The 14,006-nt window shown below is 39.3% G+C and overlaps 1 protein-coding gene across 1 annotated transcript in view; it reads right to left on the bottom strand.

Annotated features, from left to right (window-relative positions):
- Window positions 1–1,462: 1,462 nt before the first annotated feature.
- rad18 (RAD18 E3 ubiquitin protein ligase) overlaps window positions 1,463–14,006 on the bottom strand; it is a gene marked incomplete at its 3' end in the record, with an annotated part of 93,689 nt that continues 81,145 nt past the window's right edge. The window contains exon 13 of the mRNA XM_080424263.1: window positions 1,463–1,574. Coding sequence (XP_080280389.1) covers window positions 1,463–1,574 — 112 coding nt within the window. The remainder of the gene's footprint in view (window positions 1,575–14,006) is intronic.

Here is a 14,006-nt window from a genome sequence, read left to right as displayed (position 1 = left end):
GGGCTCGTCTGAGGACGACCTAGAGAGAGAAGGTCCCAAATGTATTTCAAATGTATACAAATCTTTTGAAAATAGCAGATCTACAAGCTCACAATGCGTCGCATTGTGAGCTTGTAGATCTGCTATTTTCAAATGGCCGAAATGCATATAGGGCTGAAGTGGTTAATGTATGTTTTGTAATAATAATCAAAATCTACAAAACTAAAGTTTTCAAATACGGTAATTGTAGTGGAGTAAAAGTACAATATTTGGATCCGAGATGTAGTGGAATAGAAGTAAAAGTATCGGAATTTGGAAACACTCAAGTAAAGTACAAATACCTCAACATTGTACTTAAGTACAGTACTTAAGTAAATGTACTTGGTTACTTTCCACCACTGTGCAATTCACTCTCCCTCACACGCAGATGCACCCCCCCCCCTCCCCCTGTTTACTACCCGCTCAGCCTTTATCTGGCTATTTCTAAGAAACCTTTCCAGTTTATTGAATCAGACTGCCACCCTACACTACACTACACACACAAACAAAATCGATCGGAGCTATTTTTATATTCTAGGTGCTCGGTTTGGAATTACAATCAGCCACATCTCTATGTGTCACACAGCTCTGATAATGTGAGGAAGCAGACAATGACAACAAAGTCACACATCCAAACTCGACTGATAAAAGGTGTTTTAGTTTGTCGTTTAAAGTCGTGTATACAGCGGCTATTCAAATAGCTAGTTTACGGCAACCTGGCAGTCCCAGTGTGGATCTTTACTCCATGTTAAGAGTCACGTTTTTTGTAATATCATTATTGTGTTACAGTGGTGTCAAAAATGTATTAATAGATTAATGCGGACATGGACGATAATGAATCGATTCACAATTGTAAAAAACCGATATATATATATATATTTTTTTAAATCTTTTTTCTTTTTAGTTTTTTAAAACGTTTTAAATATACATATATATATTTTTTATCATATTGCTAATTGCACAGAGCAGCAGCCAGATTTATATGTTGTTCAGTATATCTGACTGCTTGTATTGACTGATGAAAAAGTTGCCATGTTGTGCAGCAATATAGAAAAGTGTGAGGCATCGCGATGCATCGTCGAATCGAATTATTACAAGGCTAATCGTAATCAAATCAAAACCTGGTGAATCATAATCTAATTGAATCGTGAGGGAAGTGCCAATGTACATCTCTATTGTGTTAGTTGATTTGTTTACCCTTTATTTTCCATTAGGCACATTACTGGTTTCATTGGTAATTAGCTTAGAATAGTTTTTTTCTCCTTGTGCTTGTTAAGTACCTTAAGGGTTTTGAGCCAGTTGAAGCTGTGGAATGACAAGAGAGAAAACATCCATTTTTTTGACCATGACCTGTATTTGTCATTTTTATTTTGTGTTAAATAAACAACAAACGACTTTAGAAAACAACTATAAAAAAACAAACAAAACAATCAATTTATCCTCCTCAGCGGTCCTCTCTTAGTGTTTTGCACTTGCGTTTCCCCAGGATGAGAGGTGGAGATGCATCTTCCTCTCTGGAGCAAGCGGGTCTCTTTCGGCTCTTGTTTCTCACGTTTCTGAAAGGAAATGGATCACAGTCAGTGGTGGAACAAGTACACAAAGGTTTTACTTACGTAAAAGTATCAATACTGCAATGTAGAAGTACTGTTACAAGTAAAAGTGTGGAATAAAAAATGTACTTGAGTAAAAGTACAAACGTATTGGTATCAAAATGTACTTAAAGAACCAAAAGTAAAAGTACTCATTATGCAGAATGTCCCATTTCAAGTTTTCAAATGTATAAAAAAAAATGTACTAAAATGTTTGAAAATAGCAGATCTACAAGCTCACAACACGTCGCTGTTTACTCCACTAATTGTAGTGGAGTAAAAGTACAATATTTGCCTCTGAGATGTAGTGGAGTAGAAGTAAAAGTATAGACAATTGGAAATACTCCAGTAAAGTAAAAGTACCTCAAAATTGCACTTGAGTAAATGTACTTAGTTACTTTACACCACTGATCACAGTTGAATAAAGAATATATTTTTCGACTCATGTTAATGGAGTAGAAAAGTACTGAAATAAATTATACTATAACCAACCAAATACCAAACAGATTAACTGTGGTTTGGTGGATGTATACAGTATGTCAGACACATACAGAATGGTGAATGTATACAGTATGTCAGACACATACAGAATGGTGAATGTATACAGTATGTCAGACACATACAGAATGGTGAATGTATACAGTATGTCAGACACATACAGAATGGTGAATGTATACAGTATGTCAGACACATACAGAATGGTGAATGTATACAGTATGTCAGACACATACAGAATGGTGAATGTATACAGTATGTCAGACACATACAGAATGGTGAATGTATACAGTATGTCAGACACATACAGAATGGTGAATGTATACAGTATGTCAGACACATACAGAATGTACACATGACATCAGACAAGCTTGAACCTTCAGAGCTTGCCTTCTTGCTGATAAGCTGTGCATCAATCACATTAACGTATTGACTAGAGGGGCGCCCGCTGGCCTAGCGGTCCAGGAGCATGCCACATAGGCTCTAATGCGAATCGAATCCCAATCCTGACGACCTTTGCTGCATGTGTCACTCCCCGTTTCCTGTCTACCTCCACTGTGTACCATCAATAAAGGCAGAAAAGACCCAAACAAAATATATATATATATAAAAAAGTATATATATATATTGGTAACTGACAAGCGCTGTCCACACCGGAAAAAAGTGTCAACACCACAAAGGTCAAAACAGTTAAGTAGACTTACTTTCTGGGTCATTCTGAAATCGATAACCACATGAAATAAGACAGCTAAACATTGGCCCATTTCAGGTTGTCTAATGAAGAGGAAATGTATTTTAAATGAATGAATAAATGAACTCGTAGGTATGCAATTTAAAACATATTTCATTTCCCAAATCTCCTTGAAGTTGCCTTTTCCTCTCTTTATTCATGGCGGTTATTAGCAGCAGACCAGGGTGGTAATCCCAAAGAGAGTCACATGAAGGATTTGAGAGAAGGAAAAGAAAGAAAGAACAGAAAAACTTTCCAGTGTAATTAAAATAGAAAAATAAGCCGTTTCCAGGTTGCAAATCCGCCAAACTGACTTGTCACTATGCATTATTCCAGGTGGATGAACTCCAACAGAGAGATATGAGAAAACGAGAGGTACAAAATGAATACAAATCCCCCTTTTGGGCTCCCTATTAGCCACCAAGTCATAACAGTCAACACAGTAACATTCACAGTCCCCGTGTGACTGCAATCAACTTTAAGCACTCTCAATCTGGGGGGCCTTATTTTGGGCATGTTTTAACCCATTAAGACCGCTTTAACACTTTATCCATATTTTATACTTTGGCTTTTCAAAAAATAGCAGATATATAAGCTCATAGCGCCATGAGATTGTAGATCTGCTATTTTTTGAAAAAATGTGAAAATTCTTTGAACATATATATTTTTAAAGCAATTTTTTTTAACTCAAATCTTTGCTTCTGGGGGGTCCCTTGAACAACATATTTTGAGATGGGGGTCCACAGCCAAATACATATCGTTTTGGGGGCCCTTGACATGAAAAGGTTTGAGAACCGCTGATTATAGCAACACGTTATTTCAAAAAACTTAGGATTTAGAAGATTTAGAACCCCCCAGAAGCAAAGATTTGAGTTAAAAATGTTCGCTTTAAAAATATATATATTCAAAGCTTTGCACACATTGTCACGATTTTTCCAAAAATAGATATACAAGCTCATAGCACTATGAGCTTGTAGATCTGCTATTTTTGAATAGCCAAACATAATGGTTAAAGTGGTTAAAATCTAATATGACAGATGCTTTCCCGGTCTTAAGGGGTTAAAGGCAGAAATGTTCCAAAATAGCAGCTCACAGGGTTGGGGTTAGCTCACAATGCGTTGCACCGTGACGTGTTGTGGGCTATTATGACTATTCATCGAACGACTAGGGCTTAATTAGTAATAATGATTGTGGTACAAGTCCATTATTATGCAGCTCCAGCACCATAGGGGTTGGGTTTGTTGACATTTTGTTTACAGACTAGTAATTAACATTAGTACTAGACAAGGTGGAAAAAACCTTCCTAAATATCACAATGGAAGCTCTCCATCAAAAAGGCTAAATTATTCCTCAAGCGTACATACTGTAGTTGTTCCTCATTTATCACACTTTATTGTTTTAAGTGAAACGATATATCCTACGGGGTGTCTGAAGAGTTTTTGGGACCCCCATAAGGACCCCCATAAGAGAAGATTTTTACGGCCCCCATTTAATGGCATTTCTATCTCTGGGACCCCAATTATATTGTAATATCAATGTTAATTTCTGAGAGTGCACAAATGGAACCAAATGGACCCGTAAGGGTCCATTTGGTTCCATTTGTACACTCTCAGAGTTACAGAGGGTCCATTTGGTTACTAACTATCCATCATTTAGCTGGGGACCCCCTGGAGCTCCCTCAAGGACCCCTGGGGGTCCCCGGACCCCACTTTGAGAACCAATGTCCTACATTATTATGAACCAAATATAAAGTTTCAGTGCTAAAACTAGAAGAGTGCGCTACTCGAAGCGTAGATCTCTTCCCGCCAGGCCGGGTTGCCTACCCAGGGCTGTGTCAGTCGTGGGGTCGTGCCGTCGCCGGGACTCGAGGAAGCAGCGGTTGGAAGTGGTGTTGACACGAAAGACGGTGCAACCTTGTGCACTTGTGGCGACCCCTACGGTCAGACGTGAAAGTGATTTTGGAGGTGCACTCTATAGAGGCCCTGTAGTTTTCTCCACCTCACTGCAAGGACGTTTTCCACCTTTCTACACGTTTTTCCACCTTACATTTTGCCATCTGTCGAGCCTAGCGGTTGGTGTGTATGGATGAAGATATGAGAGTACATTCTTTTGTTTACTGCCAGGTGAATTGTCGTTTTATTTGTATTGAAGGGAAATACTTGTAATACAATATGAATATTGTGACAAATATATACATTGTGACTCAACGCCGATATACTGTATATAAATAAAAGTGTCTTAACACATTGGGTGCCAGAGGTTTATTAAAATATTATACTTTGAGTGCCATGATTTTTAACATTTTTTGAACCTTTTTCAAGGTCCTCACGGTGATCCCCTCATTACACACATACTGTACAGGTCTCGTACAATCGGGGGGGGGAAAAATAAAAACATTCGGTAATCCGTTCCATAGATGCAGCCAGTTGAAAATAGTTAAATTAACATTGTAAAAAAAAAAAGTACACAGGAGCCGAGATACAGGTTTTTGAAGTCATAAGTTAACCAGGAGGTGGATTGGAGTCTAAATCTTGTAGGAGTGATATCTCCTGTTGCTGTGAAGGGAAAAACAAAACAAAACGTATATATACGGTTTTGGCACTCAACGTTAGTATGGCCAAAACCGTATATATACGGTTTTGGCACCCAATGTGTTAAAAGGACAGTTGCGTGAGTGCTGGTATATAGTTCACTATCTAGCTGTATAAATGCACCATTTACTACACTGGGCATTTGGAGGCGAGCGTCTTGTGTTTTCTGCCCGTAAATAAAATGCTTTGGTGGACACACAGCCTTGAGAGCATCATGTGTTACTATTTCATCAGCCAGTTCCCTTCCATCACTGTTAAAAAACAGAACTCGCCTTCAAACCATGATAAACGCTGATAAACACTCAGAAGCCTAGTCTCATTATATGAGGAGAGGTTCAGAAGCAACACCTACTGTATAACATCATGTCCTTTATCCCTGGGTTCAGTTGCTTCCCCTTGGGAGAGCCCATAAATCTTTGAATGGTTGCACTACAGTTTACATGAAATCAAATATGCTCTAGAAATGAAAGTTTTTCCAAACAAATGCAAGGCAGTCACATAATATATTGGATAATAATTCAAAGGAACTTAAAATGATAAGCCAAATAAAGTTTTGGTTCAGCTAATTCTGCCAATACCTGACTCAGCCGTATCATTATTAAATCCTCTTGAGTGACTGCTACCCTCTGCGAGTTACAAAGGGAAGCAGAAAATATTACTCGAGAATAAAGTGTTCCTCGAGTTCAGAGAAAAACTTTAACCGTAAATCCAGCAATTCTTTAATACTCAGTGGGGAGTTGGGACAAGTCGGTAAGTCAGTAAAACTCAAGGATATGGATATCATGGGACGGTAAATAAACCAGCGGTTCTCAAAATGTGGACCCCAGGGGTCCTTGAAAGGGGTTCCAGGCGGTCCCTCAGCAAAATGTGTTAAAATAGCATCAACATGAGTTTTACCAATTTAACCCGATTTTATGCTTCAGCAGCTATTCAAAAATAGCCTATTTGCAAGCTCAAATTGGAGCTTGTAGATTGGTTATTATTTTTGGATACACTTCGAACAATCATGAAAATTAAAAGCAAAATAGAGTACCGAAGTCCTGACGTCACTCGTTCATCCCCTGGGTTGTGGAAGGAATATCTCTATGGAGAATAACATTGGATCATCTTAGAATCGTCTCATATAGGAATTGTTGTCCAAAAATAAACAAATTGTCCCGGCGATATTGTCGGGGAGGTGGCTCTGTATCGTATATGATAGTCAGTCACTCATATTTGATACTGTCTGCTTCTGACAAAAATTTACTTAAATCGGCGGCGGTAACATTAGCGTTTTCTCACCGTCAGTTGATACTTTGTATCCATAAGAGTCAAACCGTCTGGATCATTTGTTTATGTTTGGAACACAGTTCTTATATGATGCCAGGTAGGATGTGTAAATCAGAGTCAGACTAAGTCAGACTTCAGTGCTCTATTGGAATACTTTTGCCATTTTTTAACACAAATCGTCTGTTATGGGGGCCTCATAAGGTACAAAATTCTTACAGATGGGGGTCCATGGCCGAATATGTATCAATTTGGGCCGTCCTTGTCTCCTTGACATGTAAAATGTTTTAGAATAACAAGGCTAACGTTCTTTGCATTCGTGTGTCAGAAAGAACAAAGTGGGAGCACGGCAACGGGACAGAGACAGCCCGGTGTGAGGCGGCCGTGTCAGCTCAAAGTGTCTCACTAGTGTTAAGTTATGGCACCATTTCACATAAACTGACAAACACTGGGTTGAGCTCTCGGTTTGGCCCTGTGTACAGCACTCTCACAGGGAGAGGCAGACTGCGTTTGATGGAGGTGAAGAGGAGGAGGAGAGAGGGAACGGAATTACTTTGCTCCGACAGAGGATAGGAAAAACTCCTCTCTCTCTCTCTTTTCTCTGAAGGAAATGCTCAGATAACAGAGCTCCCCCATAGGAACGAGAGGGGGGCCCCACCAAACCTCAGGGGGCCCCCAACAAACCTCCAGTGCCTTTTGCATGTGGAACCATTTAGAGCCTAGACATGAAGGGCTTTCTACAGTTTGTTTACCCTACAGACATGTTACCCTGTAGTCAATGACTAAAATCTGACCTGCTGCAGCCTTTGCTATCTTTGACTAATAGATGAATAGTAAAAACAAAATTCCACCGCTGGAATTTCTGTCACAAATCCACGTGTGCAAAAAAAAGGTGAAGATGTGCCTTGCGTACAGTGGTGGGAAAATTACTTAAATGTGTTACTTAAGTAAAAGTATCAATACTGCAATGTAGAAGTACTCCGTTACAAGTAATAGTCTGGAATTCAAAATTTACTTTTTAATTTTTGAGTAAGGTATTGGTATCAAAATGTACTTAAAGACCAAAAGTAAAAGTACTAAAATGTTTGAAAATAGTCGATCTACAAGCTCACAACGCGGCGCGACGCGTTGTGAGCTTGTAGATCGGCTATTTTCAAATAGCCCAGGTATAAAATAGGGCTAAAGTGGTTAATGTATGTTTTATAATGTAATCATTTATATCTGCAAAGTAACTAGTAACTAGACGCGTCGCAATTCAGGGCAATTGCAGAGTGTGGTTGCGCCGACGCGAGTCGCGGGTCGCTGCCGCCGGGACTCGAGGAATACGCTGGGAGGAATACCGTCGGAGGCTGCGCCAATTACATTGTCACGCAACTCCTGAGATCACTTGCGTTTCATTTTGAGAGGATTGGTCCCCCCAACATATGGTTTTTGCATCAAAAGGTTACATTTTGAGCATTTGTGGCGCCCCCTACGGATCAAAGTGGAAATTCTTTTGGGGATTTGTTGAATAAACCACACTTGACATGTGATTTAAATTTGGGATTGACTGGACGTTTTGTTTGTGATTTGTGGGCTTTTTTGTAAAACGGGCCCCTCCCGCTAACTTTGGAAGCCATTTACGGACGAACGGTATGGACTATCAAAATTCTGTTTCGGTCCAGATTATCGCATGGGTCCAGAGATCATGTGTACCGACAAAATATATGGGAGGAGGAGCTAAAAGTGTGTTTTGAAGAAAATTCAAAATGGCGGAAAATCTATCCTGACGCAAATGGGCGTGGCCTATATAAAGAAATTTTGATTTTACGACCTACGGTTGAAGAGTTATAGGCCAAAACGTAAAGGGGGCTGTTATAGCGCCACCATGTGGCCGATTAGTGTAATTATTTTTTCAATAATTTCTGACTAAATTATGAACCTCCCCTCCAAATCTGGTAACTCTAGCTCTTACGGTTTCTGAGAAAAAAATACTTGAATTTGAGTTTTTTCACTTTTTAATTAAAGTGGATGGGGAAATTTAATGCACTAATAAATCAATATCAATAAAACTATGCAACCAATCTCTTAGCAAAATACAAGCACACGATTCCCGGTGAGGCCGGTCATTTTGACATATGGCACTAAATTGGGAAAAGTAAACTGTGGGAGGAGTTACGATTGGAAATAAAGTTTATCTATATTAATAATAAAGCGCGAAGATAACTATAGTCTGGTTGCCCTGTTAGGGCAACCACACTAACTAAAGTTTTCAAATTATTGTAGTGGAGTGAAAGTACAATATTTGCCTCTGATATGTAGTGGAGTAGAAGCAAAAGTACTGAAAATTGGCAATACTCCAGTAAAGTAAAAGTACCTAAAAATTGTACTTAAGTACAGTACTTGAGTAAATGTACTTAGTTACTTTACACCACTGGAGCTTTCTGCAGCCAAATTCCTCGCAGCGTTAGACAAAAAAAGCCTGAGGATAGAGAGAGCGGCGGTTTTGTTTGCCGTTGGCCAAATTCCCTTTCACACTCATCACAAGACAATAAAATCATACCTTCCCCCCCTTTTTGAATCAACACGGCATTCCAAGGTTCCAAGCGCTACAGGGGAAAATGAATAGCTGTATGGAAAATGTGTTGTGTGGAACTATGACATTAGGAATAAACAGTGGCAGGTTTTGGTCTTTACCAAAAGGTCATACAGACAGAGACAGAGTGGAGCCTTGATCTTCTAGCGAGCAACAATAATGGAGAAGAAATACACAGTGGGCCTCAGCCAGACACACTGCATTGAGCCATTATGTTTTATGTTCTTCACTTGCCTTTCACTGATCCGTACCATATGTGAGATGACCTACCTTGAAGCTAATTTGCCACGAGCATCCTTTTTTTTGGATCACGTTGTGATTTATTTGATCACATTTTTGAAGGATTGTCAGCTGTCAAAACATCATTAGTGAGCTTATAGGAGGCGGCTTCATGACTACACTTGACAGTTTGCTGAAGAGCTTAAACCTGTGAATAGTGCTATTTCTTTTTACTTACATTTTTATCCCACGATTGTGTAACCCATTTTTTCCTTTAATCCTGGGCGCTACTCTCCCTCTGCCAGCCGAGGGAGAGCCCAAAACTGAGCTAATGCTTCCTTCAATGCATGAGGAGCTAGCAAGCCACTTCTTATCACCTGACAGTGGGGAGTTTCCCCGGTAGGACGTAGGAACACGTTATTCCAACCAGTTCCTTTCACCTCCATCAGGCGCTCCGACTGACCAGAGGGAGGCAGTACAGAGACCAGGATTACTGCATGTTTTTGGTGAGGGTACCTACCCTAGGAGACACAGGGAGAACATGCAAACTCCACACAGAAAGGCCCTTTTGCCAACCGTGAATAGTGCTATTTTAAAGTTAATGAAAATGGCTACAGTTTCAGAAAACACAGAAAAACTATAATCGCCAGGGGTATCAGGGACAGTAGCCTCGATCTCCAGGCTTTTATTGCTTAGTTTTGCTAAAAAATAAAAGCCTGGCCCAACGATAGCCCGTACTGGGTATGAGGAAGTGTTTCACTTCCCAACCAACCAGAGTGCAGTGGGCGTCGCTCGTAATGTTGTGTTAACGGGGCGGGGGTTGACGGACAGATCGGTGAACCAATGGGATCAGCCGCAGTTTCTCGCCGGCTCTTTACACCCGCCCCTTTATACACGAAATCAGGAGGGTTGCAGCAGGCTACAGGGACAGTGGTTCTCTAACGTTTTCATGTCAAGGATCCCTACATTTATGTATTTGGCCGTCGATCTCCATTTTAAAAGATATTGTGCCAGGGAGAGAAGATCTGTCAAATTTTCAAAATTAAGAGATCTACAAGCTCACAACGTGAGTAACTCACGTTGTAACTCGTTCCTTTAACATGACGTGTTGTGAATGTGTCACATTGCTCCGCATTATGAGTTATGAGTTTTCGAATATCTCAAAAACAAAACAGGGCTCAAGTATTTTAACTGTTCCTCATTTTCCTGGAACCATTTAACGGCCTCCTCTCAAGGACCCTAGGGGGTCCACGGACCTCACTTTGAGACCTGTGTTCTTGGAGAGATAATATTCATGTTTCCTAGAAAGACTAGGGTACAGTATTCAATTTAAAAACCAACGTCATGTCTAGGATAAGGAACTGCCTGTGTATATATGACAGCCTGTGGTTTGTATTGTTGGATTGAATGCTGCCAGGGTACACTTCAGTGCTTCTTATCACAGATGTGACGTCATCCACACCATGCAGCAGCAACGGGCTTGATGAACATTCATTCAGTGCAATTGAAGCAGCATTTTGAAACAACGGCTACTTTAACCCATTAAGACCTGACTGAGGCAGATTCTACAAATGTCTTCTAAATCCTAACAGTTTTCAACAAAAAAAAAGAAAACTTCCTGTATCAGCGGTGCTCAAACTTGTTCTTGTCAAGTACCGCTATAATTATATGTATTTGGCGACGTGTCAAAATATTGCCAGAGGCAAAGAGTTGAGTTATAATATAGATTATATAAATGTATATATATATATATATATATATATATATATATATATATATATATATATATATATATTTGAAGATCTTTTTTTTACTTATGTTGAAAAATCGTGAAAATGTGTGCAAATCTTTGTTAAAAAAAAAAAAAAATGTATCTATATATATATTCAAAGATTTGCACAAATGTTCACGATTTTTTAAAAATAGCAGATCTACAAGTTGAGTGACGCGCTATGAGCTTGTATATCTGCTATTTTTGAATAGCCAAAGTATAAAATAATGTGCTACATATATATATATATATATATATAGCTAAAATCTAAAATGACACAGATGCTTTCCCGGTTTGAATGGGATAATACAGTAACTGTGCAGAATCAATTTCCACCGCTGTGGTCACACATACAAGAAAACATTCTGTTCCTGTCATAAGAGAGACCTGCCAGCGCACTGTCATGTTATGGCAGGTGGAAAAAAACGGTGACAATAATAAGTCATGGCCACCGCAGCAGCAGCAGCACATCGGAGGAGATATATTCATGATGGGGAGCCCAGCTGTGTAAAGAGCTACTTTGTCTCTCCTCTGCCAAAAACAAAAAGCTACACCTTGACTTGAATTCAAACGGTTGACAGTAGTAGTAGCCCCGATACTCTTCCTTCTCACAGACAGATACAAATCTGACAGTCGACAAACAAAATAGTAACAACACATGAATATTAATCTTCTTTTGGGGATGGTGAAATCTTTTTTTCCTTTTGAATGCTGTTGCTTATTATTAGTAGCTTCTAACTTAGATGAAATATTTTTTGGAAATAATTGAAAGAAGAAACATAGAGAGAAGAAACCTAGGGGCTGAGAGAGGGGAGACATGCAAGACATGGACAGGAGTTGGATTTGAACTTGGGACTTTGTGACTCACATAGGACCACAATGGAAACGAGTCCCCGGGACTTTATTTGTGTTATCCTTTTAGCCTTAACTCATTCACTGCCTAGAACGACTTTTGTCCTTTAAGCCTCCACTGCCAAGAACGACTAAAACGACTTTTAATTTTTTCAAAAAAAAAGTTTTTTCTTTTCTTATTTATTTATTTAATTTTTAACCTAAAGACCAAGGAGATATGATTTGTTGAAGATCTAGACTCCCATTCACTTCCTTGTTAACTTAAAACTTAAACATTTTGTATCTTGGCTCCTGAGTACTTTTTTTTTTCTATGAAAAATCTCTGGCAGTTTGTCAAACGCAAAAATAAAAAAGTTCTGGCAGTGAATGAGTTAATGTCTGACTGTACCTTGTGCTATTTTAAATTTTTGACTAATAAAGTATGGAATCAATTAATCAATCAAACAAGCATAATGGTCGGTGCACTTACTGGCTGAGTCACCAATATTTTCCTATAGTTAATTGTCCAACACATTTTCCTACCATTTCTACTACTCGATCATTATAGTCTGATTGGAAATTGTGGCACTCTTACTTAGTAGTGATTTATTTGTCCTCCATGTCCCAGTCTACTGACGATTTAGGTGCTTTTACTATATATATTTTTTGCTTCATGCCAATATTTGAAGCCCAATGGTTGTGTAAAAGTATGAAAAACGTTTTGTATCCCTCATAGTAATTACCTGTATAAAATTGTTTTTTGTAATCAATCATGTTTGTTTATTATTTCTGAGGTCCTAATAGACTGTACGCGTTATAATTGCTTGACATGTGACTGGTGATCAATCACCTGTGGTTAGAGCTGAGGAAGCTGCTGTGTGAGTTGAATCGTTGTTGTATCTGAATAACAAGTTCTAGTTCTAAGCTCGGCAGTGTGTGGGATCCACTGCTTTGTTCTTGCATGCTGTCGCTTAAAATTACCTTGTTAACTAATCCCGTTTGCTGCTGTGAATTTCTTTGTGCGACAAGCTGCCAAACTGTTGGGATGAGCAGTGAACACATTCCCTGACATTGACGTAGATCTACGTCATTTAAAAAAACTATCCTATTTTTTTTGTATTACACTAGAGGGCGCTCTTCGGCAACCTATGAATGATCCCTTGACTGCGAGCGAATGATAGAAGCAGAAATGACGTCGCCCCAAAAAAGGTCACTCCATCCACTCCCATGTTATGAGATTTAGAATAACACATCTAGCTCGGATTTCTTATTTTTTGATGAAAACGAGCCATATTAAACAGCCGATAACAACAGAACGGACGATCGCGGTTCAAATGTTTTTGTTCCGGTGGATAAACGAGACCCTCCCCCCCCTCCCCAGACAGCATTTGTTTACATCCGTGTCCACATCGTGGCTTTTGTGGATCGTCAAAATAAGGTAAAAAACGCTGGCAATGGCGGATGAATTAATTAATTAATACCTGGCAGAGAATATGTTTACTCCCAACAACCCCATTAAACATTTCGTAACTGCAATACTGTAAGCACTATCATTATTTAGAAGTCTCATATTGCAAAGTCTAAAAAAAGCTAGGCATTCAGGCCAGGGTGGATGTGATTTGACATGCTGTGTCAGATACAGTATAACTACTTATAGAGTAAGGTAAGGGCGTTGAGTTATGATCCAGTGGGTCAACCTCTATAATCCATCACTGCAAGGGGTTGAGTTATGACACGGTGTGTTAATGAGAGAAAAGACAGCAGACTGCAGGGAGAGAGGTGCTGGGTTGGAGGATGATGCATTAAGTAAATATTCACACTTGATGTGACAAGTTACACAGAGCTATGTGTCTGAGCTCACTGAACACATTCTCATGACCACTTAATTACTCAAACGTCTCTTCTAGATGCTATAGCGCTG

Source organism: Gymnoscopelus braueri (assembly GCF_963280865.1).
Source record: "Gymnoscopelus braueri genome assembly, chromosome: 3".
NCBI classification, from domain to species: domain Eukaryota; kingdom Metazoa; phylum Chordata; class Actinopteri; order Myctophiformes; family Myctophidae; genus Gymnoscopelus; species Gymnoscopelus braueri.
Note: the sequence above shows the minus strand (reverse complement) of the source record. Positions and strands in the feature narration are given on the sequence as shown.